The 26992-nt window shown below is 36.8% G+C and overlaps 1 protein-coding gene across 1 annotated transcript in view; it reads left to right on the top strand.

The window, feature by feature from the left end:
* SPTLC3 (serine palmitoyltransferase long chain base subunit 3) overlaps window positions 1-26992 on the top strand; it is a 154876-nt gene that overhangs the window by 56939 nt on the left and 70945 nt on the right. Inside the window, exons 4-6 of the mRNA XM_049774338.1 lie at window positions 160-308; window positions 18555-18679; window positions 19882-19975. Of these exons, the coding sequence (XP_049630295.1) occupies window positions 160-308; window positions 18555-18679; window positions 19882-19975 (368 nt within the window). The remainder of the gene's footprint in view (window positions 1-159; window positions 309-18554; window positions 18680-19881; window positions 19976-26992) is intronic.

Raw genomic sequence — 26992 nt, 5'->3', positions numbered from 1 at the left:
TTTTAAAAGAAAACCGTTTTTTGGCAAAAAAAAAAAACAATTCATATAATTAATAAAATAAAACATTTAGGCTGGACCCAAGCTGTCTTTGAAGATGTGGGAATTCTTGGGTGATATTAAATTAGAAATCATTATGTTCATTTATCCTCCTCTTTGCAGGTTTACAGGAAGAATCATCAAAGATGTCATCAACATGGGTTCATATAATTTCCTTGGTCTAGGAGCCAGATATGATGAATCCATGAGGACAGTAAAGGATGTTCTAGACATGTATGGCATAGGTGTGGGAAGCACAAGACAAGAAATGGGTATGTATATCTGTTTGAGAATTACATTTCCAAATTAGCTCAAATGCAGTTTCCCCTTGAATACTTCTCTAACTTGGATCTCAGCTCAGTTATATATAAAGTATATTTTATGTATACTTATACAAGATGTAAATAAAATACCTGGAAAGCCTTTTAGAAATTTCAAACAGTACATTACTGTCAAGGTATTTTATTAATTTCAATTTTTTGTTTTCTAGAATAAAAATGGATCTTTCTTGATCATACTATCTATGATGGCATTTATAGTGCCTCTTCCATCAGATCTTTTTCAAGGTTTCTTTATCCACTTAAATGTTTTAATTGATATATACTTGATATTCAAAAATTGTATATGTTTAATATATAATTGTAATAGTTTGAGCATACATACGCTTACAAAATTATCACTAACATCAAAATGATAAATATCCATTACTCAGTTAAGTATTTAATGCTTTCTTTGTGTGGCCAAAAAAAATTTAACATGAATTCTCCTGATACAAAAATTTAAGTGCACAATCTAGAATCAGTAACAGTGGGTAATTAATTTTTTAGCAGATGTTTGGAACTTAGAGTAGCTAAAACTTTACACCTATTGAACAGCAACATCTCTTTTGGACTAGGCATTTGGTTTTCTGAATGCCTATCACTGTCTAGAGTCTAGACTAATCTGGCTTTGGGGGTTGCAAATTGCTCATTTCTTGTACTAAAGTATAAGCTTCGTGAAAGGAGAAATTGGTCATATTGTGTTGAATTGGTGAGTGATGAATACACAGTCAATGTAGACCATACTGTCTATATCTCTTTTAGCTGAAATTTTTTTTCATACTCAGAGTAGTAAAATCTGTAAGAGAATTATTTTTATACTTATTCTGGGGGAAAAGTTCAAGATACCTTCAATACAGTGCTTTGAAATCTCTAACACAATGTTTTCTTATAAGTAATTTTATTTATCACATACAAAATGTCTTGTGCTATAGTAGACAGCATAGTTGCTATTATTCCAATATGCACAATAGGAATTAAAGTGACTAAGCGATATTCTCACAACAAATAATTATCTCTCCTAATTTCTAACCTAGGTCAGCTTTCTCAACAGAGTAATTTCCTCTAGAAGATTATATGTGCAGGGTCAATGTTAGGTCAATTTCAAGTCTATAAAAATGAAGTAAACATGGGAGATATAATCTTAGTACTGCTGGTAGAGTGTTTGCCTTGCACACGGCCACCCTGGTTTGAATGCAGACACTCTACATAGTACCCCAAGTCCTACCAAAAGTGAACCCTGAGGATAGAGCCAGGACAAAGGCTCTAAAAACCAGGACAATATGCCCCTTCCCAAAAGGTTTAAACTTGCTTTCAAAGGAATTTGCCATTTATAGAAAGTGATTTACATTTTCCTCTTAGATAATGAGCTAACAAAAAGGTTTTGAAATTATATAGCACTACTTAGGCCTGATCAATAAATCATATTTCAAATTAAACAAAATAATCTTTTTATATACATATTCAGTAAGTAGTTAGCTACATTTCCAGAATTAATAAGTAATGCCTGAGACTTCCTAAGAATGAAAACCCTCTGATCTTATTTTGCATCATGAATGCCCAAGATATGAGCAGGTTATGAATAAAATACACACACAAAAAAATTTAGGGGCCAGAGTGATAGCACAGTGGTAGGGCATTTGCCTTGTACATGGCTGACCCTGGATGGATCCAGGTTTAATTTCCAGTTCCCATATTGGTCCCCCTAGCCTGCCAGAAGCGATTTTGAGTACAGCGCCAGGAGTAACCCCTGAGAGGTGTCAAGTGCAGCCCCAAAACCAAAAAGAAAAGGAGAAGAGGAGAGGAGGGGAGGGGAAGAGTCCATAGGGGCACAGAGGAGAGGTGAGGAGAGGAGAAGTGAGGAGAGGAGAGGAGAGGAGAGGAGAGGAGAGGAGAGGAGAGGAGAGGAGAGGAGAGGAGAGGAGAGGAGAGGAGAGGAGAGGAGAGGAGAGGAGAGGAGAGGAGAGGAGAGGAGAGGAGAGGAGAGGAGAGGAGAGGAGAGGAGAGGAGAGGAGAGGAGAGGAGAGGAGAGGAGAGGAGAGGAGAGCGGAGGGGAAGGAAGGGGAGAGGGAAAAGGGGAGGGGAGGGGAGAAGGGTGGGGTAGAGGAAGATTAATCTCGGTTTCTGACAGCAACTTCTTTCGCTCTCTATTTGTTCTGAATATCTAAGTTTTTAGCAGTTATCTGCTTCATTCTACAACTCAAATTCTAGGAAGAAAATTTTAGTAAGGGGCCAGAGAAATATAGCTGTGGGTAGTGTTTGCTGAGGACTCTGCTGATTTGGGATCAGTCTCCAGCACCCCGTACAGTCCTCCAAGCACTACTAGGAGTAAATTCAGAGGGACAAGTCAGGAGTAAGCCCTAAGTGTTGCTGGTGTGGCTCAAAAAAAGAAAAAAATTTAACAAATAGAAAAATGGAAGCCACCCAAGAGAATTTAGGTGAATAAAAAGATTGAAAGCAAATAAAAAAATAAAATTTAAAAGTACTCTAACTTGAGTACCAAACTTAATAATTTATGGATTATAGAATTTTATATTACTAAGGAAATGTTTAATAGTATCAATGGAATAACAGCATAAGCATGTCTGGACAGAATCTAGTTCAGCCCTTATGGAAAACAATATGGAGATTCCTCTGAAAACTGAAAACTGACCTCCCATTTTATACAGCTATACTACTCCTAAGGATACACCCTAGGAACACAAAAATGCAATACAAAAATACCTTACTCACACCTATATTCATCACAGTGCTATTTACCATAGCAAGACTCTGGAAACAACCAAGATGCCCTTCAACAGACGAATGGCTAAAGAAACTGTGGTACATATACACAATGGAATATTATGCAGCCATCAGGAGAGATACATGGATGAACATGGAAAATATGCTGAGTGAAATAAGTCAGAGGGAGAACGAGAGAGCGAAGGAGAGACAGAGAGAGAGGGAGAGAGAGACAGAGACAGGGAATAGTCTCACTCATCTATGTATTTTAAGAAAAATAAAAGACATTATTGTAATAATGCCCAGAGATGAGGGCCGGAAGAACCAGCTCACTATATGAAGCTCACCACAAAGAATGGTGAGTGCAGTTAGAGAAATAATATACTAACAACTACCATAACAATGTTAATGAGTGAGAGAAGTAAAATGTCTGTCTCAAATACAGGCAAGGTGTGTGGGAGGAGGGAGATGGGGGCATTGATGGTGGGAATGTTGCACTGTAAAGGGGAATGTTCTTTTTTATGACTGAAACCTAACTACAGTCATGTTTATAATCATGGTATATAAATGATGATATTATTAAAAGCAATAACAACAAAAATTTTATTTACCAAATGGTTTCTTAAGAAACCAAAAATACAAATTTTAAAATGTTTATAACTTAAAAAAACGTCCTAGATGGTGTCTAAGATATAGTATAGTGATATTTTGGATATCAACCCTCTTCAGTTGACTGGTTTCTATTCCCTGGTACCTGAGCACCACAAGGAGTGATTCCTGAACTCAGAACCAGGAGTAAGTTCCATTGGGCGTGACAAAAGGAAAAAAATAAAAAAGAACGAAGGAGAAAGTAGGAAAAGGAAAAAACAAAGAGCAAACAGAAAAATTTCCTGGCACTTTTCAAAATAGTTCCAGATATTTTAGAGGCAGAATATTGAGTTAATGCAGAAATTGTATTACAATGTAAAACCAGTTGTCCCAACACCACTTGTTGAAGAGGCTTTTCATGCTCCATTATGCAATTTGCCCCTTTATCAAATATTACTTGAGTGTATATCTGGGATTCAATAACTGAATATTCAAGTCTATTTCATTGATCTGAGGGTCTGACTTTATTCCAATACCATGCTGCTTTGATGACTATTGCTTTGTAGTACAGTTTAAAGTTGAGGGAAATGATGTCTCTGATCTTCTTTTACCCTATGGTTTGCTTTAGCTATTTGTGAGTGCTTATTATTCCAAATAAATTTTAGGAGTGTTTGGTCCAATTCTTTAAAGAATGTCATGGGTACCTTAGAGGAATTGCATTAAATATGAACACTCTTTCGGAGAGTATTGCCATTTTAATTATGTTGACCCTCCCAATCCATCAACAAGGTATATTCATTTCATAACGGAAACTTTTTTCCTCCTTTAGTTCCTTTTTTTCTTTTTTCTTTTTTTTTTTTTTTTTTTTTTTGGTTTTTAGGTCACTCCTGGCATCATTCAGGGGTTTTGTCACTCTATCCCACCACTGCCTTCAGGCCTTGAAAGGTTTTTGTTTTTGTTTTTGTTTTCGGGTCACACCTGGCAGCGCTCAGAAATCGCTCCTGGCAGGCTCAGGGGACCATATGGGATGGGCAGGCTCAGGGAACCATATGGGATGCTGGGATTCGAACCACTGACCTTCTGCATGCAAGGCAAACACCTTACCTCTAGGCTATCTCTCCAGCCCCAAGCCTTGAAAGTTTTTGGGACACATCTTCTGTAAAACTACAGGATGCTTCTTTGTATGCAGTTTTCCTTTTTGGTCTTGCTGTTTTTAGTATTTTCTCCTTGCCTGTGGTATTTTTTTTTTTTTTTTGTGATTAGGATGTCTTGGGTGCTTTTCTTTGGATCTCCTTTAGCTCGTACTCTTCAGGCATGCAGAATTTGGTTGCATGCACTCTTTAGCTCTAGGAGTTTCTCTACAATGATGTCCTTGACTGTTGATTCTTAATGGGAATTTTCTTCCTGGGTCTCTGGGACTCTGAGTCTTATGTTGTTTCTGTTGAGTTTATCACAAACTTTCATTTTTATCTGTTCACATTCTTTCAGGGTTTTTTCCATTGTTTGATCACTTGTTCTAAGCTCTTATCCAACCTCTTCTGTTGTATGGAATGTTGTGCATCTCATCTTTGAATTCACTGATTCTGTCATAAACCACATTTACTCTGTTGGAGAAGCTTTCCTGTGAGGTTTTCATTTTGCCTAACAATTGCTTTCCATCCTGTTGCTTCAGTTTGAAATTTTCATATTCTCTTCATTACTGTCTATGGTTTGTTTAGTTCTTTACATGGTTTCTTTGAGTTCTTTGAGTGTTCTCCAAATTTTCTCTCTAAAGTCTTTATTGGAGCGGTTATCAAAGTTGTCAGCACTTTTTGGGTCTGCAGAGCTACTGTCTTCATTCTCTAAGCATAGTGATGTTCTGTGTTGTTTCCCCATTGTGTCTTTTGCAGTGTGGTGTTTACTACAAGTTGTGCTGGGGTTCATTAACTAGAAGAAATGCATGTGGCATGCTGTTGATCAGCCCACCTGTTTGTTCTTTCTGGTCTGCAGAGCAGGTACCTGGTGCTTGTAGCCTCAGGAGCTGGAGGGCTAAAGACACTGGTCAGCCCTCTTGCTGGTTCTCTTCAGTGCCCTGGGGAAGGTACAGGCCTCTGGTAGGGTTGGTGGAACTCACCTTGATGTTGATTAGTCCTCCTGCTGGTTCACTCCAGGGCCATGGGGCAGGTGCTGGACACTTGCTGCCTGGGAGGGTGTTGTGGGGGGGGGGCTTACCTTGCCATTGGTCAGCCCTTCTGCTGGTTACTTTAGGGCCTCGGGGAGAACACAGGTCACTTACTTGAATTTTATTTTTATATCTTTAAAGTAAGGCAGAGTAATATAGCAATTTGAAATGATCAACAAGCATTTAACCCCTTGCTTTCTGTGTTAATATTTTTGTAGCTGGAATGTTCTCTGATATGGCCTATCTCCTTCATTTGTGTGTCACATATAACAGCTTTAGTAATTACAGACTAGTTATTTCATAGTAGTTTTAACATGTTATAAAAGATTAGAAACTTTTTGAGTTTGAACTATTTTATATTGCATTATGAGTTAGTGAACATTAGACAGAAAAGCTTACCAAAAAGAGATTGTTACTCAATATTCTCTATTTAAGGTGGCTTATTCCAAACTTTTAATAGAAAGTTATGAGAAAACTATAAACAGATCTGAACCTCTATGAACTTTTAGATTTTTAGCATTAATACTGAGAATTGGCTATAAGTTTATCATAATATCTGATAGGTGAAATAAAAAATAAATAGTAAAACTCACTTATGCAAGGAATTTAATGTCCACATTAAATCTTTGAACTTTTTATCTTTTTTTTTTGGTTTTTGGGTCACACCTGGCAGTGCTCAGGGGTTATTCCTGGCTCCAGGCTCAGAAATTGCTCCTGGCAGGCACAGGGGACCATATGGGGCGCCGGGATTCGAACCGAATACCTCCTGCATGAAAGGCAAACGCCTTACCTCCATGCTATCTCTCCGGCCCCTGAACTTTTTATCTTAAAAAACTATTTAACTTTCAAGTGTGTGGTAGATGTTTGTCTTAATACTTTAGCTGAACAATATAAGAGGGTACAACAAGCCTCTGATAAAAAAAGCATACTTGCTTTTCTCCTTTCACGTTAACTAGGTTAAGAGTAAGCGGAAACTTTAAAACTAAATAAACTACCCCAAAGTGTTAATAAAATATAGACAAAAAGGAAAAGCCAAAGAAAATCCAGATAAAGAGCAAATTGGATAGGGTCTTTGCCTTACACATGGTCTACCAGAGTTTCATCTCCAGCACCCCATCTTATCCCCTGAGTCCAACAGGAGTTATCACTGAGTATATATCATTGAGGAACAGATATTATTCCAAAACCAATTGAAGTAATGCTTTTTAAAAGAAAAGAAATTAAAAATTATCCAACATAGGTGCCATATCAGTAGTATAGTGTATATGGTATTTGCTTTGCTAATGGCCTACTAGGGTTCTGTCTCCAACATCCAATACGATTCTTTGAACACCACCATGAGTGATCCCAGAGGACACAGCCAGAAGTAAGCCCTGTACACCACCAGCTGCAAACCAAAAACATAAACAACTAGAAGGAATTGTCAAATATAATAAGATACAGTCTTGTAAAATACAGGGCTCTCTTGTGGGGAGCCCAATAAGAACCTCTTTAATATTTCACAAAACACAACAACACTAATATGACTGCTTATTTGTGTACAAGTGGAAACTGGTGAGATAATGAATAACAGCCTATTGCTATTAGGCTTAGAAAATCAGAAATGAATGTGCAATGATAGCATACTACTTGCAAACATACTATTTGTTTTATATATACATATATGTGTTATATACTGTACAAATTTTGTTAATTTCATGGATCATTCCTGGGAGGGGCACAGGACCATCTGGGTGCCAGGAATAGTTTCTGGATGGCTTCATGTAATGAAAGTGCATTTCCTGCTGTACTGTTGCTTTGGCCCAAACACTACCAGTTGAACAAAGCCCAAACAAGCTTAATATTTATCAGGCTATGCCAAGTTTTACTTAAGCTTTACATTACTAAAAATACATTACCTATAATGATGAAACAAAGTCAAAACCCATAGAATTTCAGCAAAGGTAGATTACTAATTGTCTTCCACCAATAGAAATATGGTAAATTGAGTACATGAAGCCTCATGATTTTTAGCAACTTTCCAATCAAAATTTGTACAGTACTTTGAGAATCTTCCCAAAGAGGCCTTGGATCTACCTCATGTGTCCATTGTTAAAAATCAAGATCATCAATAGTAATCAATATAACACTACTCTTTCCTAAATTGTGGTGTGGGCAAGGCTGAGCTTTTCCCAGGATGCTCAGAGCTTATGCCTAGTTTTGTGCTAAAGGGTCACCCCTGACAAAGTCAAAGGACCATCTGTTGGTTAAAACACTTCATACAAGGCCATTGCTGTAATCCTTGGACTCTTTCTCCAGTCTTGGCCCCTGCTTTTGAATTGACAATAAGTTATATAATGTGTTTACAGTTTTAATGACTTAAAAGATACTAATAGGGATGGAGAGATAGCACAAAAGTAGGGCATTTGTCTTGCATGCAGAAGGACGGTGGTTCGAATCTCGGCATCCCCGATAGTCCCCCAAACCTACCAGGAGCGATTTCTGAGCATGGAGCCAGGAGTAACCCTTGAGCACTGCCGGGTGTGACTCCCCAATAGAATATAATAATAATTTGTTACATATGAAATTATGCATAATTCATATTTTCATTGTAACATAACTTTGTCCAATCTTTTGGATATCTACTACTGCTCTACATGAATCATAGAGGATTAATATGGTCCAAAATATTTTCTCTCTGGCTATCTATGAAATGTTTGCTGATACTGAAAACATAAATGTTGCTTGTCATTATAGAAGGTTGGGGTAAAAAAAATTCCCCCAAGTAATATACCGTATTTTCCGGCATATAAGACTACTTTTGAAACAACAAAAAAGTCAACCGAAAATCGGGGAGTCGTCTTATACGCCGAGTATATTCCGAAAAATGTTTCAATATGCTGCTAAACGAAACAAACAACAAAAAAAATCAGGCCGCAGAGTTTCCAAATCTCTTCTTGGGGGCTCCCAAACAGTATTCAGGAGATACGGGGGCCACTTCTGCCAAAACCCAGCTAACCATGTTGGTGGTTCAGTGCTAGGGTCTGAGGATGGGGTGTTGTTTGGTTTATGTAGTGGGGGAGATTAACTGATGCCACCAGGGAATTGCCAGAAAAGGTGCCTATAATAAGGGACCAATCACTGCAAGGCTGCTTGGACCGCCTCTCTAGCTCAGCCAATCCAAGCAGGCTTTTGATGCATGCAAATTAGACAATGTTCTGTACCCGAATCTACACTATAAAAAGCCTGCTCAGATTGGCCAGCATCAGAGAGGAAGTCTATTACAGTATAACCTTTGAACCTTTGCTTGTTGTGATTGGCTTACTGTGGTACATACAGTTGCAGCACGGGAACGTTCTGATACAGCAAATATAGGCCTAAACCTATGTTTTAACTGCAAAATTAGGGGTCGTCTTATAAACCCAGTAGTCTTATACGACGGAAAATACGGTATATCTGCACATTCAGGACATCAATGTAAGTTAGTTCCTTTTACTTCACTTAACCTAATTCACTTAGCACAGTCTCTAACAAATTCTCTGTATCTCTGAAAATACAAAATAGCTTTTACCGATAATGTTCTTTCATATATATTTAAAGCCAATGATACTGTTGTGGCAAACTGGCTAGCTCCTGATTATTTTTAAATTTTGTTTATAAAATTATCATGCACAAATCTTATTGCTCATGAATTTATAGTTATTTATTAAACTGCTTTAATAAGGTACTTCTGAATTCCTCAATGTTTGATGTCTAAGATGTATGATGGATCCTTGATAGTTCCCTTGTACTGTCCCTTGTCCACAGTGGTTCCTCACTGGTTTTTATTTTTTTTCCTATTTTTTTTTATTTTTAATTATGAGAACAAAGGTACAAAGAAAGAGGACAAGGTAAAGTTACAGTGGAAGGACAATCACCCATAACATAATTCTCAGAAGTCCCCTTGCTGATATCTTAACTTTGAAAGAACATCAAGATAAATAAGACAGAATCCATGTACAATTACTTTGTCCCTCAAGTCCCCAGATTGTAACACATTATAATATTTCTTAACAGTACACAAAGCAATCTAAAGCCATAAAACTTACGTAACTCCTTAAACATTACAGGCATAGTATTTTCTTACATTTCCATATACATGCATATTAGCTTACATTAACCTCAAATTTTAAGTGAGTTCCTTTTAAGGATTAGAGTCAAAGGAGCATATTAAAAATGGTGTTAGAGTGGCAATTGTTGTTTGCATAGGCCCACCAAAATATGAGGGACATGGAAAGAAATAACCTTGGCCTAAGTACAAAGAGACCCGATCCCTGAAGTTTCCTGGCACAAGACCAAGTCTAGACTTCAGGCAAGCTAGATCGTCCAATCCAATACATTGTCTGTAGTGCCAACACACTTTTATTTTTCACACAGTCTCTGTTGGTATCATGTTTCTGTATTAAAGATCCTGGAATCTGCATATCTTACATTGAAGTCAGGATGTGGAGCATCCTCTCCTTTCACCTCACAATCAAAGGGCAATGCAGGGAGCCCTGTCCTGTAAGCAGGTCGTTGTAGTTGTTAAGTCTTCTCAGTGTTAAGGGAAGTCTCTTTTGAGCAGGTCAAAGTCTGAGCAGTGTAGGTCTTCTGTGGTAGAGGATTGCTTCCAGGTGATGTTATAGACCAGCCTGGATGTTTCGTGGATGGCTTCCCTGGTTCAGGGGAGAATGGATTATGCCCTTTCTTCTGAGGTCTGTGCCAGGTCGTTATGTCAATGTTCAGGGTGTAAGGTCCCTCTGCACTACAAGATTTGTGTGTTCCAATCTCTATTAAATAGGATCTTATTTGTATGTATAGTATTTTCCCATTTTAATGTGCCTATGCAAATAAGAAGCAATGCCACGTGGTGTTATTGGCGAATATGGGGGCCATAAGAACAATTCCAATGATTCCCATGACATGGTTCAATCATAAGCATTAAACTGGGGGACTCTTCCACCAAAATTCCTTGTTAAACCGCTCAAAAAGAGAAGATAAAAAGTGGTAAAAAGTGGTTAGAATCATCACTGTATAAGACAAAATTTAGTAAGAATTATAGCTGTCCGAAAAAAACCACAAAATATTCTAAAGAAATATGTGTCCATTTTATGTATCTTAAAACAGTTTGGGGTTGTCACACACAATGCACAGCTTTGGACTGTGATTAGGATTATACACTACTGAAGTTAAAAAGAGTAATGTAGGTTAGTGATGTTTGAGAGGGGGTTAGAGAGTTAAGGAGTAAAAAAGAGCTTTGTATGGGTGTGGGAAAGGGCAGAATACAAAATGAACATTCTGTATATGCAAAACATAACATAAGAATAAGGAATATTCTGAATACATGAAGTACATGAAGTACGCGTGGGGGCGTGAGCCCCCGCACGGTTCTGTAGTTTTTGGATGCCTAGGGAGGAATTTCTCCCCCCCTCCCCCCAGGGCCCAATTAACCAGGCGTGGCCTTGAAGACCCACCAGGTTTGGGGGGACCTTGGTCCCCTGGACTAGGTGGTCAGCCCAGGGGGCCTGTGGCCAGCTGTCCTGCCCAGAGTCCCCAACATACCAGTCAAAGATCCAGAAATCCTGGCATGCGGAGTGCTCTGAGCCCAGCTGTGCCTCTGTAGATTTTGGATGCCCAGGGAGGAATTTCTCCCCCCCCTCCCCCCAGGGCCCAATTAACCAGGCGTGGCCTTGAAGACCCACCAGGTTTGGGGGGACCTTGGTCCCCTGGACTAGGTGGTCAGCTCAGGGGGCCTGTGGCTAGCTGTCCTGCCCAGAGCCCCCAACATACAAGGCAAAGACACCTAGAAATCCTGGCATGTGGAGTGCCCTGAGCCCAGCCTAGCCTCTGTAGTTTTTGGATGCCTAGGGAGGAATTTCTCCCCCCTCCCCCCAGGGCCCAATTAACCAGGCGTGGCCTTGAAGACCCACCAGGATAAAACCTCACTGGTTTTATTCCTCAGAATCCACCACTGTCTTCCTGGTCTGTCATTTATCCTATGTGATCTGCCTTTTATTTCTACTGCTTTCTGTTCTTTTGCCTTTTCTTCTTTTATTTTTTTGTTTGTTTTTTGTGTGTGTGTGTTTGTTTTTGAATCAGTGCCTAGTACTTAATCCTGGCTCTATTCTGGGATCACACCTCGTGGACTCAGGAGATTATATGGGATACTGAGGATTGAATCTTGTTCAGCAGCTTGCAAGACCAGTGCCCTACCTATTGTACTAGCACTCTGGCCACCCTTTGACTATTTCTGATTTTCCAGTCACATGATACCTCTTCTACCATCCACCATAGATGAAAGTGTAGGGTCCAAGTCTGCAATTCATCTCAGTCAAAAGAGTAATCAAGTGGAAATGATGTATTTTGCATACCACCTTTGGAATATCTGATTCCCACTCTTTAGCCATTTCTGCTGTCTGTCTGATTGGATATTTCTCATGTTAGTGACACTTAAAATCACCAATTGTGATCACCAGGTGATCATACTTACCTTCATCTTTAGAATATCAACTTGAGGAAACCAAAGACTTTGTCATGATCAACCTGTAATTTTACAAACTCAGGTTATTTTCTTTGGAAATAGGAGCACTGGGGACATGAAAAGTTTTAGTTGGTAGAAATGCATACCCACTTACTATGTGCTGTCCATGAAATATAAAAGGACTAGAACTTGGCATGTAACTGGATGTAATTTATGTATCTGACCTAGTTTGCTACCTGGTATTAAGGGTTCTTTCTGTAATGAAAACAGCCCTTTGGGTGCCTAAATTCAACTGAGTAATTGTGTTGTCCTTGTGGGAGGAAGCCTACGTATTTCTAACATGGGGAAGATTGACATTTGCCTGTGGCAACTGAAAAGATATGGCAAATGAGAACAAGAGGTCACAAGGTAGAGGAGTGTGAGAGAGCTGTGAAATTACTGACCTTTTAAAGAAAGGAGAATTCAGGGAAGCCTAAGGTAACACTTCTTCAACCTCTTCAGAATCTGTGAGGAGTGTTAGTCAGAAGTCACACCACTGCCTGGTAGATGAACCAGAGTTAGAACTCCAGACTCATGTCCAGGCAGGGAACTTTATAGTTGCTGTCCTGGAACCCATTCTCTTTAGGCCAGTTTGTCTCTGTAGGGAAAACAAAACCCAGCACACAGTTCTTGGTACACATTTTATAGTGACATCTGAGTTTCACTTTTTTACTACTGAATATTCCTGTGATAGTAAAAAGTTCAAAAGTTAAAATTCTACCTTATGGAACTGAAGAGATTGGACCCTAGATAAGATGCTGGCTTTGCTCATGGGCTGTCCTCCAAGACTTGCCAGGAGTGATTCCTGAGCACAAAGCCTAAGGAACTGGGGGTTCTCCATAAACAAAAGTCAATTTTTTAAACTTTAGCCCAATCTGAGCAAAATTAACCCTACGAATCCTTGTTTTACTGTAGTAAAATTGGGGTAAGAAATTTGAAAGAGTAGCCAATGATCATTAGTTACATGACAATGAGACTTCTAATGACCTCTCAGGAAGGGCCAAGAACAGTTATTAGATTATCTCTGACATTGCAAATGTAAAATAAAGCTTTGAGCTCATGCCAATGCCTTCTAAATTTGAACCTTCACTACTGAAGTATATAAGCAATCTAATTAAATGTGTTAGTTTGGATGAAATTCTTGGATCATGCTATAGAAGGTTCCTTTTACAGGAAACAATAAATAAATATGTTTTACTGAGAGTACTCCATATTGGAAATTTATCTTCTTGAAGTTAGATTTCCAATAGGGAAAAATTCTTGAAATTCTTGAAGTAAACAGTTAAAAGTGACCCCAATTGAGGCTCATTCTAGGACCCACTCTGGAAAACTGCCTAAAGTCAAATATGCTAATCTTTTATTTGAAGGAAGAATATTTATATTAGTCCTAAATATACTCCCAATATTGTTCTAATCAATATAAACATGTTAATGAGACCCAGAAATATGGCTCAACTGGTTGAACAAATGTGCAAAGCTTTGAATGTGATCTTTGGCATCACATACCCTACCATAGCAGTGTTGAAATAGTGTAGCACAGTACACCCCTAACAATACCAAATATGGCCTTTACAAAATATATCTACATATATATTAAATAGCCATTTTACATTATTATTTTTTTAAAGTAAGCCTTTAAAAATGGTTAGTTTAGGGCCGGAGTGACAGTGCAATGGTAGGGCATTTGCCTTGCATGTGGCTGATCCAGGATGAACTGCAGTTTGATCCCCAGAATCCCATATGGTCCCCAAGCCAGGAGTAATTTCTGAGTGCATAGCCAGGAGTAACCCCTGAGTATTACCGGGTGTGGCCCAAAAATCAAAACAAACAAAATATGGTTAGTTTAAATATTACTATGGACCCCAATTTAGAAATTGAATGTTCACTGGTAAAGGTGAAATAAATAAAGTAACCAAAGTGTGTTTCATGGAACTATTTTGTATTGTTTAATGTAAAATAAAAATAAACTTCATTGAAATTAAATAAAACTGAAAATCTATCATTTAATTGTTCTAATCTAGTGCTGTGAGTGACTACTATGTTAGGTAATACAGACTTGAGTTAGATTGATTTAAAAAAATATGAGTTGCTTAAGCATTGTTCTCATTAACTCACATAAAGAGTTTATACATAAAAAGAGGTCAGAGTTTAAATATATAAAAGACAGTACAAAAGTAAAACATAAACTTTGGAGTTAAGACAAAATTAACTTTGAGGCTTTTTAATCTGATCTCCATATATCAACTTTTGTATGTGTAAATGAAAATTATATTGTATTAATCTCTTAAGATGAAATGAGATCATATAAATTGTGAGTTTTGACATATAGTCCTTTCTAAAGATTCAAAAAGTATACCTATATTTATCAATACTTATGGAAGTCATGAGCTCTCTTTGCACTTAAGTATGAGAAAACTCTGCAGTGATTATAATTTAACTATTTGAGAGTTATAAAGTGGAGGAAAAGAACTGTAGTATTTGAAACACTTTACTGTATGATAAAGCATATTTATATTAAAAAATGACCAATCATTAGTTTACAGCCCAATTACTTTTCACAAAGCAAGCACACATGTAACTGTCGACTCTAGATTTAGAAACATACATTTTGAAAGTCTCAAGCTCAGCTACAAAATAAATCACTATCCTGAATGTTAACATTATAATTTCATGTAACCTACAACCTGGATGAGTTGTTAGGTCTCTAACTTTTTTCACTCAGTATTATATTTGTGTGGATAGCTGTTTACTACTTTTTACTATGATGTTGAATTCCAATATCTGTATATACCCACAATATATTTACCTGCTCCACAGTAGACACTTGGGTTTATTTCTTATAAAATATAAGAAAAGTAGTAGAGGTATTACTTTTATTTTTTATAATTATTTAAACACTGTGGTTACAAAATTGATAATTATTTAATTTCATACATAAAAATTTCATACAAAACCATACAATGTACACCACCCTTTATCAATTCAAATTTTCTAACACCAGTGTTCCTAGGTTTCCTCCCACCTCTTCCACCTTTCTCCCTTGCCTGCCTCTGCAGCAGAAATTTTGTACCAACCCTCACTCTCACTATCTTTTCTTTTTTGCCACTGTGCTTTGCACTATTTGTAATGAAGGAGTAGCATATATATAATTTTTTCTCCTTTTAGCACCCAGTTCTTGTCCAGAGTGATCAGTTCCAATGATCATTGTCATAGTGAAACAACCATTCACTATGCCAACTGCATTACCATTCAAACTTCCTACCATAAATTGATCCTCTTGGCCCTCTTCTCTATTGTCTCTGAATATTATTACCATACTATTTTTATATCCCACAAATAAGAAAGATTATTCTATGTCTATCCCTTTCCCTCTGACTCTTTTCACTCAGCATAAATATCTCCATATCCATCCATATATAAAAAAAATTCATGACTTCATTTTTTCTAATGACTGCATAGTATTCCATTGTATAGATGTACCACAGTTTCTTTAGCCACTATCTGTTGTCAGTCTGCTATTTTCTTCCTAATACAGTGGTTAAATTATTTTATAAAAATAAGGAATATAGGGGCTGGAGTGGTGGCAAAGCAATAGGGCATTTGCCTTGCATGTGGTAGACCTAGGACTGACCTCGATTTCTATCATGACCTATATAGTTCCCCAAGCCAGGAGCTATTTCTGAGTGCATAGTCAGGAGTAACCCCTGAGTGTCACTGGGTATGACCAAAAAACAAACCAAAATAATAATAATAAATAATAATAATAATAATAATAATGGAAATAATTGGGGTTAGAGTGATAGTGAGGGGTAGGGCATTTGCCTTCACAGGCCTGACCTAGGATGAACCTGGGTTCAATCCTGGCATTGCATATAGTCCCCTGAGCCAGGAGTGATTTCTGAGCACATAACCAGAAGTAACCCCTGAGTATCACACAGGGAGTGGCCCCAAAACCAAAAATAGTAGTAATAGTAGTAATAGTAGTAGAAGTAGTAGTAGTAGTAGTAGTAGTAGTAGTAGTAGTAGTAGTAGTAGTAGTAATAGAAATAAGGACCAAAGCTATAGCATATTAGGTAGCAGTTTGACTTGCATGTAGCCAGCCTGAGTTTGATCCCCAGTATCCCATATGTTTTGCAAGTCTGCCAGAAGTGATTTCTGAACACAGAACAAAACAGCAATCTCTGAGTGTCGCCAGGTGTGACTCAAAAACAAAATAAAGGGTAATAAAGACCATTAGTTGTTTTATAAATATTTAAAGACCATTGCTTGTTCTTCAAGCCTGTGCACTCCCTTGAAATATCTCACTTGCTTATCACTGTATTTCTTTGTGTGTTTATTTTTAATTTGGGAACCCTGTGTTCTCTTTCAAACATGTACTTCTCCCTTTCTCTCCCTTCACATCTTTCTACATAAGTTCCTACAAAAACTATCTTGCTTCACCATTTTTTCTCATCCTAAAATTCTTTTCTGTGAGGTAAATAAGACAGACCCACAATTCCTGTACAGAGGTTACAAACTAGGCCAGTAGCCAAGGCATGTTGATCAGAGAGATAGAAACACATTTCTTTTTTTCTTTTTTTTTCTTTTTTTTTTGTTTGTTTTTTTGGGCCACACTCGTTTGATGCTCAGGGGTTACTCCTGACTAAGTGCTCAGAAATCGCCCCTGGCTTTGGGGGGACCATATGGGTCACTGGGGAATCGAACCTTGGTCCTTCCTTGGCTAGCGCTTGCAAGGCAGACACCTTACCTCTAGCGCCACCTTGCTGGCCCCAGAAACACATTTCTAAGTCTCCTCTCATGTTCCCCAATTTACTGAGCCACTAGCAACAAAAACGCCTCAAAGGAAACAGTGACTAGAATACAAAGACGACCCACAATATGGGAGAAACTATTTACTCAGTATCCATCAGATAAGAGGCTAAGATCTAATATATACAAGGTACTGACAGAACTTAACAGGGGAAAAAAGTCTAACCCCATCAAAAAAATGGGAAGAAAAAAAATGAATAGACACTTCTTCAAATAAGAAATATAGATGGCTAAAATGCACATAAATAAATGCTCCACAACACTAATCATCAGGTAGCTGCAAATCAGAGCAACATGAGTTGCCATCTCATGCCACAGAGACTTGTAAATATCACAAAGAATAAGAACAATCAGTGCTGGAGGGAATAGGGGAAGAAAAGAATTCTCATTCACTGCTGGTGGGAATGTCATCTAGCCCAGACTTTCTAGAAAACAATATAGATATTCCTCAAATAAATGGAAATTGAACTTCCATATGATCCACCTATACCATTCCTAGGGATATACCTTAGAAATACAAAATACAATACCAAAAAAGCCCTCTGCACTACTATGGTCATTGCAGCTCTATTTACAATAGCCAGAATCTAGAAACAACCCAGAGACCTGACAACAGATGATTGGCTAAAAAGACTGTGGTACATCTACACAATGGAATACTATGCAGCTGTTAGGAAAAGTGAAGTCTTGAAATTGTCCTATACATTGATGGATGTTAAAAACTATTATGCTGAGTGAAATAATTCAGAGATGGAAGCTAGATACAGAGTAGTCTGACTCATCTTTAGGATCTAAGAAAAATAAAAGACAATATGGTAATAATATCCAGATACAATAATGATGAGGGTTGGATGGGCCAGCTCATGCTTTGAAGTCTACCACAAAGATTGGAGAGTGCAGTTAGAGAAATAACTAAAGCATGACAATGGTAGTAAGTGAGAGAAATAGAATGCCTGTCTCAAAGACAGTCAGGGAGTGGGGGAAGAGGGAGAGAGGGAGGCATTGGTGGTGGGAAGATTGCGCTGGTGAAGGGGGTGTACTTTTTTATGACTGAAACTCAAATGCAAACATATTTGTAACCATGGTGCTTAAATAAAGATATTATTTAAAAATAAAAATAAATAAAACTCAACTAAGAATAACTTTGTAAAAAAATGCAGAACCTCATTGCCCTCTATATGTATACTGAATCAAAATGTGTATTCTAGCAATTATAAAACTATATCATCTGAAAAAATTATGGGTTAAGAAGAGTTAATAACTTTTTTACAAATGGTTTATTTATATGTTTTGATGAATATACTTGCTCCATACTCTCTTGTAGGTCATGCTGGAATTTAAGTTGTCAATTATAGACTTTTGGAATAGATAAAACTGATTTATCCTATCATCTTATGTGCAGGAACCTTGGATAAGCATAAAGAAGTGGAGGAACTTGTGGCAAAGTTTCTGAATGTTGAAGCAGCTATGGTCTTTGGGATGGGATTTGCAACAAATTCAATGAATATTCCTTCACTAGTTGGAAAGGTGAGAATTTATTAACATGACTGTCTACTGTCACATTATTCCTAAAAGTTATAACTTTTAGATACAGATACAATCAGATACAAAGTTAGTGATTTGACTGAAAAAAATTTCTTAGGAAAAGCAAATCATATGTCCAGCTTTTATAAAACTTATATTTAAACCAACAAATCTCTTTATCCAGCTATAAATCTACAGTCCTAGATATAGGTTAGAACTTTTTTTAATAATGTTTTAAAATATCTACTGAAACTTTAGGTTACAAGTCCTTATGTGTAATGTAGCAAATAATTCTAGTGTGCCCCAACATACACGATAAAAAACACATTTTAGCATTGAATGTGAAAATATGTATTGACTCAACTAAAATATTAAAACATATTGCAAATTTCTAAATGTAATGGAAAGAGATTGCTATCAGCTTGTAGATAGAATTGTAGTGTGCTTGAGGAACTTATTAGATTTTATTAAAAACAAAAAAATTAACAAAACATGGTAAGAAATAGATTAAACTTTTCCATTTGCCTTAAAAGAATCATCATTGTGGCTGGATTCATGGCACAGTGATAGGGCGTTTGCCTTGCATGTGGCTGACCCAGGATGGACCGCAGTTCAATTCTGTGTCCCATATGGTCCCCCGAGCCAAGAGCCAGGAGTAGCCCTTGAGCATTGCCAGGTGTGGCCCAAAAACGAAAAAAAAAATCATCATTTATGGTTTTATAAATGCAAAGATTCTATTAATATAGCAGAGATATTCTTCTGGATACTGTACCATTTTAATAAAGAATGAAAAATGAAAAACAAAACTTGAAACAGCCTGAAGAAAAGGCCCCTGATGTTCAGAAGAAATACACCCAAATAATCAAACATTGCTTTGAAAAAAAACCCTAGCAAAGTTAAACCTATCCATTCACAAGTCAGCATTCTTTTCAAACACCAATTAGGGTATCATTAAGATCTTAAATGCTTTTGTTTTTAAAGTAACATGCAAATTATTTAATGTAATTCTTTAGATAATTATCATTTTCATTAATTACATTTTCAAAATGATTTATATCTACAAAGACACAAGATTAAACTCTTGGCCTTCTAGAAGTAAAAAGAGATTGAAGAATCTGTGTTACAGGTCTTAAAAGGCCTGTTCTCATGTATTTTTTTTAATTTTATGCATTGGATTCTCTTTTTTGTATTTGTTTTCTGAAAAGGGCTGCCTTATTTTAAGTGATGAGCTGAACCATGCATCTCTTGTGCTTGGAGCCAGACTCTCAGGGGCAACTATAAGGATCTTCAAACACAACGGTGAGTATCAATATGCTTATCCAACACATAAAATTTGCTTCTAGGTTTTCTCTTTGCTCTTCAAACTGAGAACTCAGCCTAATAATACATACTTGTATATATATACTTGTATATATAATTCACTAATAACTTTCTAACCCCTAGGGCCCCAAAACAAATGCCTGAAATATATTAGACATCCAGGTTTCTAAATAGTACTCAAATATATTAGTCCCACTGTTATTAGTGGTCTTATAGTACAACCCCTGAAAACATGAATCATCTCTTAGGACAAACATTTTTTTTTTGTATTTTTGGGTCACACCCAGCAGTGCTCAGGGGTGACTCCTGGCTCTATGCTCAGAAATCACTCCTGGCAGACTCGGGGGATCATATGGGATGCCGGATTTGAACCAATGACCTGCATGAAAGGCAAACGCCTTACCTCCATGCTATCTCTCCGGTCTCTCTTAGGACAAACATTTGATTTTCAAAAGTGTTATAACTTTTTAAAAAATGTATTAAGACACCATTATTTACAAATATAGAGTTCATATAGAGTTGTTTTCAGCCTACAATGTTCCCACCAATCAAACCAACAATGTCTGCTCCTTTCCACATTATCCTCAGGTTCCTTTCCACTACAGTCTGTCCCTTTAGCATGCATATTAATGTTATATCATATTGCTTAAAGGAATAGCAAATAGTATTATCAGAAAATAATAAAATTTTAATTTTTGATGATTGATTGCTATGTTTTTAAATTTTATTAATATGGTAGAGGTCAACCATATGCATCAGGAGTGAGTGCCATACTCAATGCCACATGCTGGGAAGTTTTTCTGTCCTATAAAGGAGATTTTTAATACTTCTCGAAAAACTGGTTTCATGGCTTTAATTTTTTAAACTGTCTATAAATCTATGAATTATTCTTGTAAATCTAGTAATAATCTGGCTAGATAGAGTATTCTTGATGAGATGTTCATTTCATTGAATTTTTGTACTAGATCCTTTCGAAGTCTGTTTCATAGAGTCTTATTTGATAGATCCGCTGTGCATTTTATGGGCTTTATTTGATGTAAGGAAATTTTTATTCATACCTATCTTTGGATTTTGTCATTTTTAATGTGTCTTGGAATTTTCCTCATTGGGTATACTTTCACAAGAACTCTTCAGGTCTCTTGGACCTTGGTACCTAAATTCATCAACCTTGAGAAATCCTTATTAATGGTCCTTAACATTTTTTTCTCATTGCATTTACTTTCCTATTCTTAGGGACTCTACCAATTCCTATTTACATCTTCTGCTTCCTAGAAATTTTCTCCTTATCCCAGAGTTCCCTCTCTTCTGTTCAGAGATTCTAGCCACATTTTTATGTCTCCTACCATGTTCATCATTTGTGCCATTTCTGACTGTAGTCATTTTTAATTTCAATTCTCATGCTTTCTTGTGCTTTGTGATGACATATGCTATCAATTCTTGGAGGTCATTGATCATCATCATCATGATCTCACTAAATGCACATTATCTGAGGATTTTCTAAATTGATTGACATTGTTTATGTATTTGGTGATATTGTTCTCACTCACTGAACTTGCTGGTCTTCTGTGTGTTTTCCCAATTGTTTTCCTACTGCTCTTGTTATGTGTTTGTGGTGGAGGGGGTGAGTTTTTAAGGGTATCTTTCCATCAAGATGCTGAAGAAGTATGTTGCTGAAGGTTACTCTCTTTATTCTGTGCCTATCCTCACAGAAAGACTGAAAGAATAGCTGAGCAGTATGTAATTTGTTTAGTTTATCTGTCACATTAGGAGCTGTGGCGTGGGTGTGGTTTTGGTCAAATGTAGAGGTTGCTGGTGCCCACCTGGTATAGAGACTCGCCTTCTGCTATGGAATAAGCCCAATGATGGTACCTGAATGTAAGCCTCATTCATGATGGTAGAACAGCAAGCAGAGTGTTCCAAAAGTGTTTGGACTTTATTATTCCTAGATCCTTACCTGAGAAACAACAATGAGGTACCATCTCACTCCACAGAGACTGGCACATATCACAAAGAACAAAAACAATTTGTGCTGGCAAAGATGTGGGGAAAAAGGAACTCTCATTCACTGCTAGTGAGAATGCCGTCTAATCAAACCCTTATGCAAAACAATATGGAGATTCCTCAAAAAAACTGGAAATTGAGCTCCTATTTGACCCAGCTATACCACTTCCTAGGGATATACCCTAGGAACACAAAAACGCAATACAAAAATTGTGTTCCTAAGGTATATCCCTAGGAGTGGTATAGCTGGATCGTATGGGAGCTCCACTTCCTGGTTTTGGAGGAATCTCCATATCGCTTTCCATAAAGGTTGGACTAGTCAACATTCCCACCAGCAGTGAATAAAGAGATCCTTTCTCTCCACATCCCCGCCAGCTCTGCTTGTTCTCATTCTTTGTGATGTGCGCCAATCTCTGTGGAGTGAGATGGTACCTCATTGTTGTTTTGATTTGCATCTTCCTGATGATTAGTGATGTGGAGCGTTTTTTCATGTGCCTTTTAGCCATTTGTATTTCTTCTTTGACAAAGTGTCTGTTCATTTCTTCTCCCCATTTATAGATGGGATTAGATTTTGTTTTCTTGTAAAGTTCTGTCAGTGCCTTGTATATTTTGGATATTAGCCCCTTATCTGATGGGTATTGGGTGAATAGCTTCTCCCATTCAGTAGGTGGCTCTTGTGTCCTGGGTACTATTTCCTTTGAGTTGCAGAAGCTTCTCAGCTTAATATATTCCCATCTGTTTATCTCTGCTTCCACTTGTTTGGAAAGTGCAGTTTCCTTCTTGAAGATGCCTTTAGTCTCAATGTCATGGAGTGTTTTACCTACACCAACAACATAAATTAATCAATACAGAGTTCTGAAATTTTAAATACACAATCTACAAAAAGGAATAGTTGTATAAAAAGCCTGAATAGATATTACCTAAAACCAAATGATGAAATCTGAAGGTGTAGCCAGATTCTAGAGTGTATTCTTTGTACATGTAAAGCCATGGCTTTGATCCTCAGCATTTCCCTGTATGAAGTCATCAACACTGCAAAGCTGGATTTCCTAAATACCAGAACAATGACTTTATTAAAATATCAAAAATAATCAAATATACTGATGTAGTTTCAAGTCCCATTTTGCTTATTTTTTGTTGAGCTGGTTTTGTTTGTTTGTTTGTTTGTTTGTTTGATAGGGACTACACAAAGCTGTGCTAGGGTTATTCTTGTGTCTGCACTCATAGATCATTACTGAATGACTTGGGAGACCAGATCAGATATTGTCTTACCCACTGTTCTATATCTCCAGCCCACAGATTGAATCTTGTATTAGTTCTAAATCTGTAAAATTGCTCCAGAGCCACAAAGTCTTACATGTAAGTTTTGTTCTAATCCAGTCCAATCCAGCCTATACAGCTATTTTGTATTTCAATTTTAGGACAACAATATCAATGAAAGTACAATTAAAGAAAATCATAATAACTATACTAAAGAGAAATAAAATATCTACAGAGCATATGAAATTTAACATTATAGTTTTGGTAAAGAATAATCTGTGGGGCCGGGCGGTGGCGCTAAAGGTAAGGTGCGCCTGCCTTGCTTGCGCTAGCCTTGGACGGACCGCGGTTCGATCCCCCGGTGTCCCATATGGTCCCCCAAGCCAGGAGCAACTTCTGAGCACATAGCCAGGAGTAACCCCTGAGCGTTACCGGGTGTGGCCCAAAAACCAAAAAAAAAAAAAAAAAAAAAAAAGAATAATCTGTGGCATAACAATGTGATATAACATTCTAAGACAAGTTCAAAATTACACCATATTTAAGTGGGATAATGAGTTTCATTGCTAGACAATCCCTAATGGGAGTCATTCTGGTAAAAAGAAATGAGAAGGAAGGAAATGTATTTTATGAAAGTTTATAGGGCACTGAAGAAATTACCACTAAGTATAATAACTGATCCAAGCCTGTATTCTGAAACCAACAGAAATGCTATGAAAGACATTATTAGGAAATTAACACAACAGAAATATGGCTGGTAGGTCAGATAATATTAGATGAGCCTAGCATTAAATAAACTAACATGGATAAATTAAATGTTGCTTAGATATATAAGAATTATTTTAATTTTTTGTTTGTTTGGTTGGTTGGTTGGTTTTGGGCCACATCAGGGGTTACTCCTGGCTATGCACTCAGAAATCACTCCTGGCTGGGGGGACCATATGGGATGCCGGGAGATCAAACCGCTGTCTGTCCTAGGTTAGCGTGTGCAAGGCAAATGCCCTACTACTTGTGCCACTGCTCCGGCCCCTAATTTTCACTCTTTTACTAGATTGCATAAAGATGAAAGAAGAATGTGTCCCTGTAAATATAGATGTTTCACAAAGCCAAAATTACTATTACTTAAATCTTTTCAGTAAAAGTTTTCTGATCTCTGGTGTAGTCATATAGGAAACTATCCTTTTTCTCTGTGTAAAAGCCACTATATATATAATGCAGGAAAATTATTTGTGTAAACACATATACATAAATACAGACTTGACTTACCTACATATAAATCAATTATGTATAAATATTTATGGAAGGAAAATGGAGGAAGAGCTAAAAGATTGAATAAAATATAGGTGTGAGAAAGTCATTTTTGCATTGTGTTTTTTTGTTACTGGAGTATATTCCTAGAAGTGGTATATGGAAGCTCAATTTTCAGTTTTTTAAGGAATCTCCATATTGTTTTCCATAAGGGCTGGTTTAGACTGCATTCCCACCAGCAGTGAATGAGAGTTCCTTTCTCCCCACATCCCCACCAGCACAGATTGTTCTTGTTCTTTGTGATGTGTGCCAGTCTCAGTGACGCAAGATGGTACCTCATTGTTGTTTTGATTTAGTTCTCCCTGATGATTAGTGATGTGGAGAATTTTTCATGTGTCTTTTGGCCATTTGTATTTTTCTTTTGAGAAAGTGTCTGTTCATTTCTTCTCCCATTTTTTAATGGGGTTAGAATTTTTTCTTGTTAAGTTCTGTCAGCATCTTTTATATTTTGAATATTGGCCCCTTATCTGATAGATGTTGGGTGAATAGTTTCTCCCATTTTGTGGGTGGCTTTCATATCCTAGTTGCTATTTTCTTTGAGGTGTGGAAGCTTCTCAGCTTAATATATTCCCATCTGTTTATCTCTGCTTCCACTTGTTTGGAGAGTGATGTTTCCTCCTTGAAGATGCCTTTAGTGTTGATGTCATGTAGTTGGGTATCAGTTATATAAAGAACACCCTCTTCTCCAGTGCAACATTCCTACCAACAATGACCCCTGTCTCCCATCCACCCACCCCCAAAGCCTGTATTCAAGGTAGGACTTGCACTTTTCTCACGCATTGACATTGTTATGGTAGTTGTCAGTGTAGTTATTTCTCTAACTGCACTCACCATTTTTTTTTTGGTGTGCTTTATACTGTGAGCTGGTCTTTTTGGCCCTCATCTCTATTGTCTCTGGGCATTAATACAATAATGTCTTTTTACCTACCCAACTACAAATATTTTGTAATCAAGGTGCTTAAATAAAAATATTATTAAAAAATATAACAAATAGAGTGAAGATAAAATAGATTAATTTGAATAGTGAGTAAATATTGGTTAATTTTTGCTTGGGGTCCATACCTGGTGATGTTCAGGGCTTATCCCTGACTCTGAGAAATCATGCCTGATAATGCTTTTCAGACCCTTTGCAGTGCCAGGAATTAAACTAGGGCCACCTATGCACAAGGAAATGCTTTAGCCTTTTTGCTATTTATTAGCTCAAAAAAGGTGTTTTTTTTTATAATGTTTGCATTTTTCCATTAAGTCTGAAATAATCTTCAAGTAAAAGTTTTTAAATGTTTTAATTATGAGGAAATAAAATGTGTTTTACTTCAATACTTTGCTGAAATTATGTTCAAAAGTTTTACTTACCTTACAATTTTACATACCTAAAAATATTAAGCAAAATGGTCTTCATGCACTATCTCAATATACCTAAAAGAAATAATAGTATCTATATATTTATAATAAAAGCTAACCATAGTTATTTAAAACACACAACCAGTGCTAGCTATAATTGTACTTAGTGCAAGCTCTTCTCTAATTATTCTCACATTATTTAACCCTATGGAAAAATCCTCTGAGATTACAAATGAATAATTTTATATTTAAATTATAGTCAACAACTTTTCAAGATCATACAAATGCTCAGTAGTGAAATCTGAAATGTTCGTATACAATTTGTCATTCATACAAATGCTGCCCTTGCCATCTAGTTAGCAACCGCTTGCATTAAGAGTCAAGGTCCATTATCTTATTCATTAAATTCTATAGGAAAATCCTGATACATTCTTTAGTATTTGATGGTAGGCAGAAGTTACCTTTCCACTAAATGCCAATGTTCTAATATCAAGAACTTATGATTGTATATTAGGTATTAATGAAATTTAAGGTTGTACGTGGAATTCAGATCACAAATCTTAGAATAAAGCTATTGCAAGGGTTCAAATAATCAAAAGGTTTCTTCAAATGGGAAAGGGTAGCAGAAGAACCAGCTGAGAAAACTTGAACAAATTCTTGCTGACTGAAGATAAGATGCAGGAAATTTTAGAATTCTCTAGAAGAAAAACGCAAGTAAATAATCATCTTTCTATTAAAGAAAGTATCTGTGCCAATACCTTGATTTTATCCTGAGTAAAATCATTTTCATATTATATCCTTAATATATATGATCATAGATTTTATTATTTTTATACTATGTTTAGTGCTAATTTCTTACTATAGCAATGGGAGACAAATCTACAATCATTCTGAATTACACAAAACATACTTTTCCACTCCCCAACATATTTAATTTTAGGATTTTACAATGAGCATATTCTTATTAGTTGTCAGACTTTTGACAATAGGGGAATCTCCAGATTCCTTTGAATAACTTCTTTCTTTTTTTTTTTTTTTTTTTTTTTGCGGGGGGGAGACTTACTCCAGACTCTTTGCTCAGTGATCATT

Source organism: Suncus etruscus, chromosome 6 (assembly GCF_024139225.1).
Source record: "Suncus etruscus isolate mSunEtr1 chromosome 6, mSunEtr1.pri.cur, whole genome shotgun sequence".
NCBI lineage: Eukaryota > Metazoa > Chordata > Mammalia > Eulipotyphla > Soricidae > Suncus > Suncus etruscus.
This window is presented reverse-complemented; position numbering and strand designations above follow the sequence as displayed.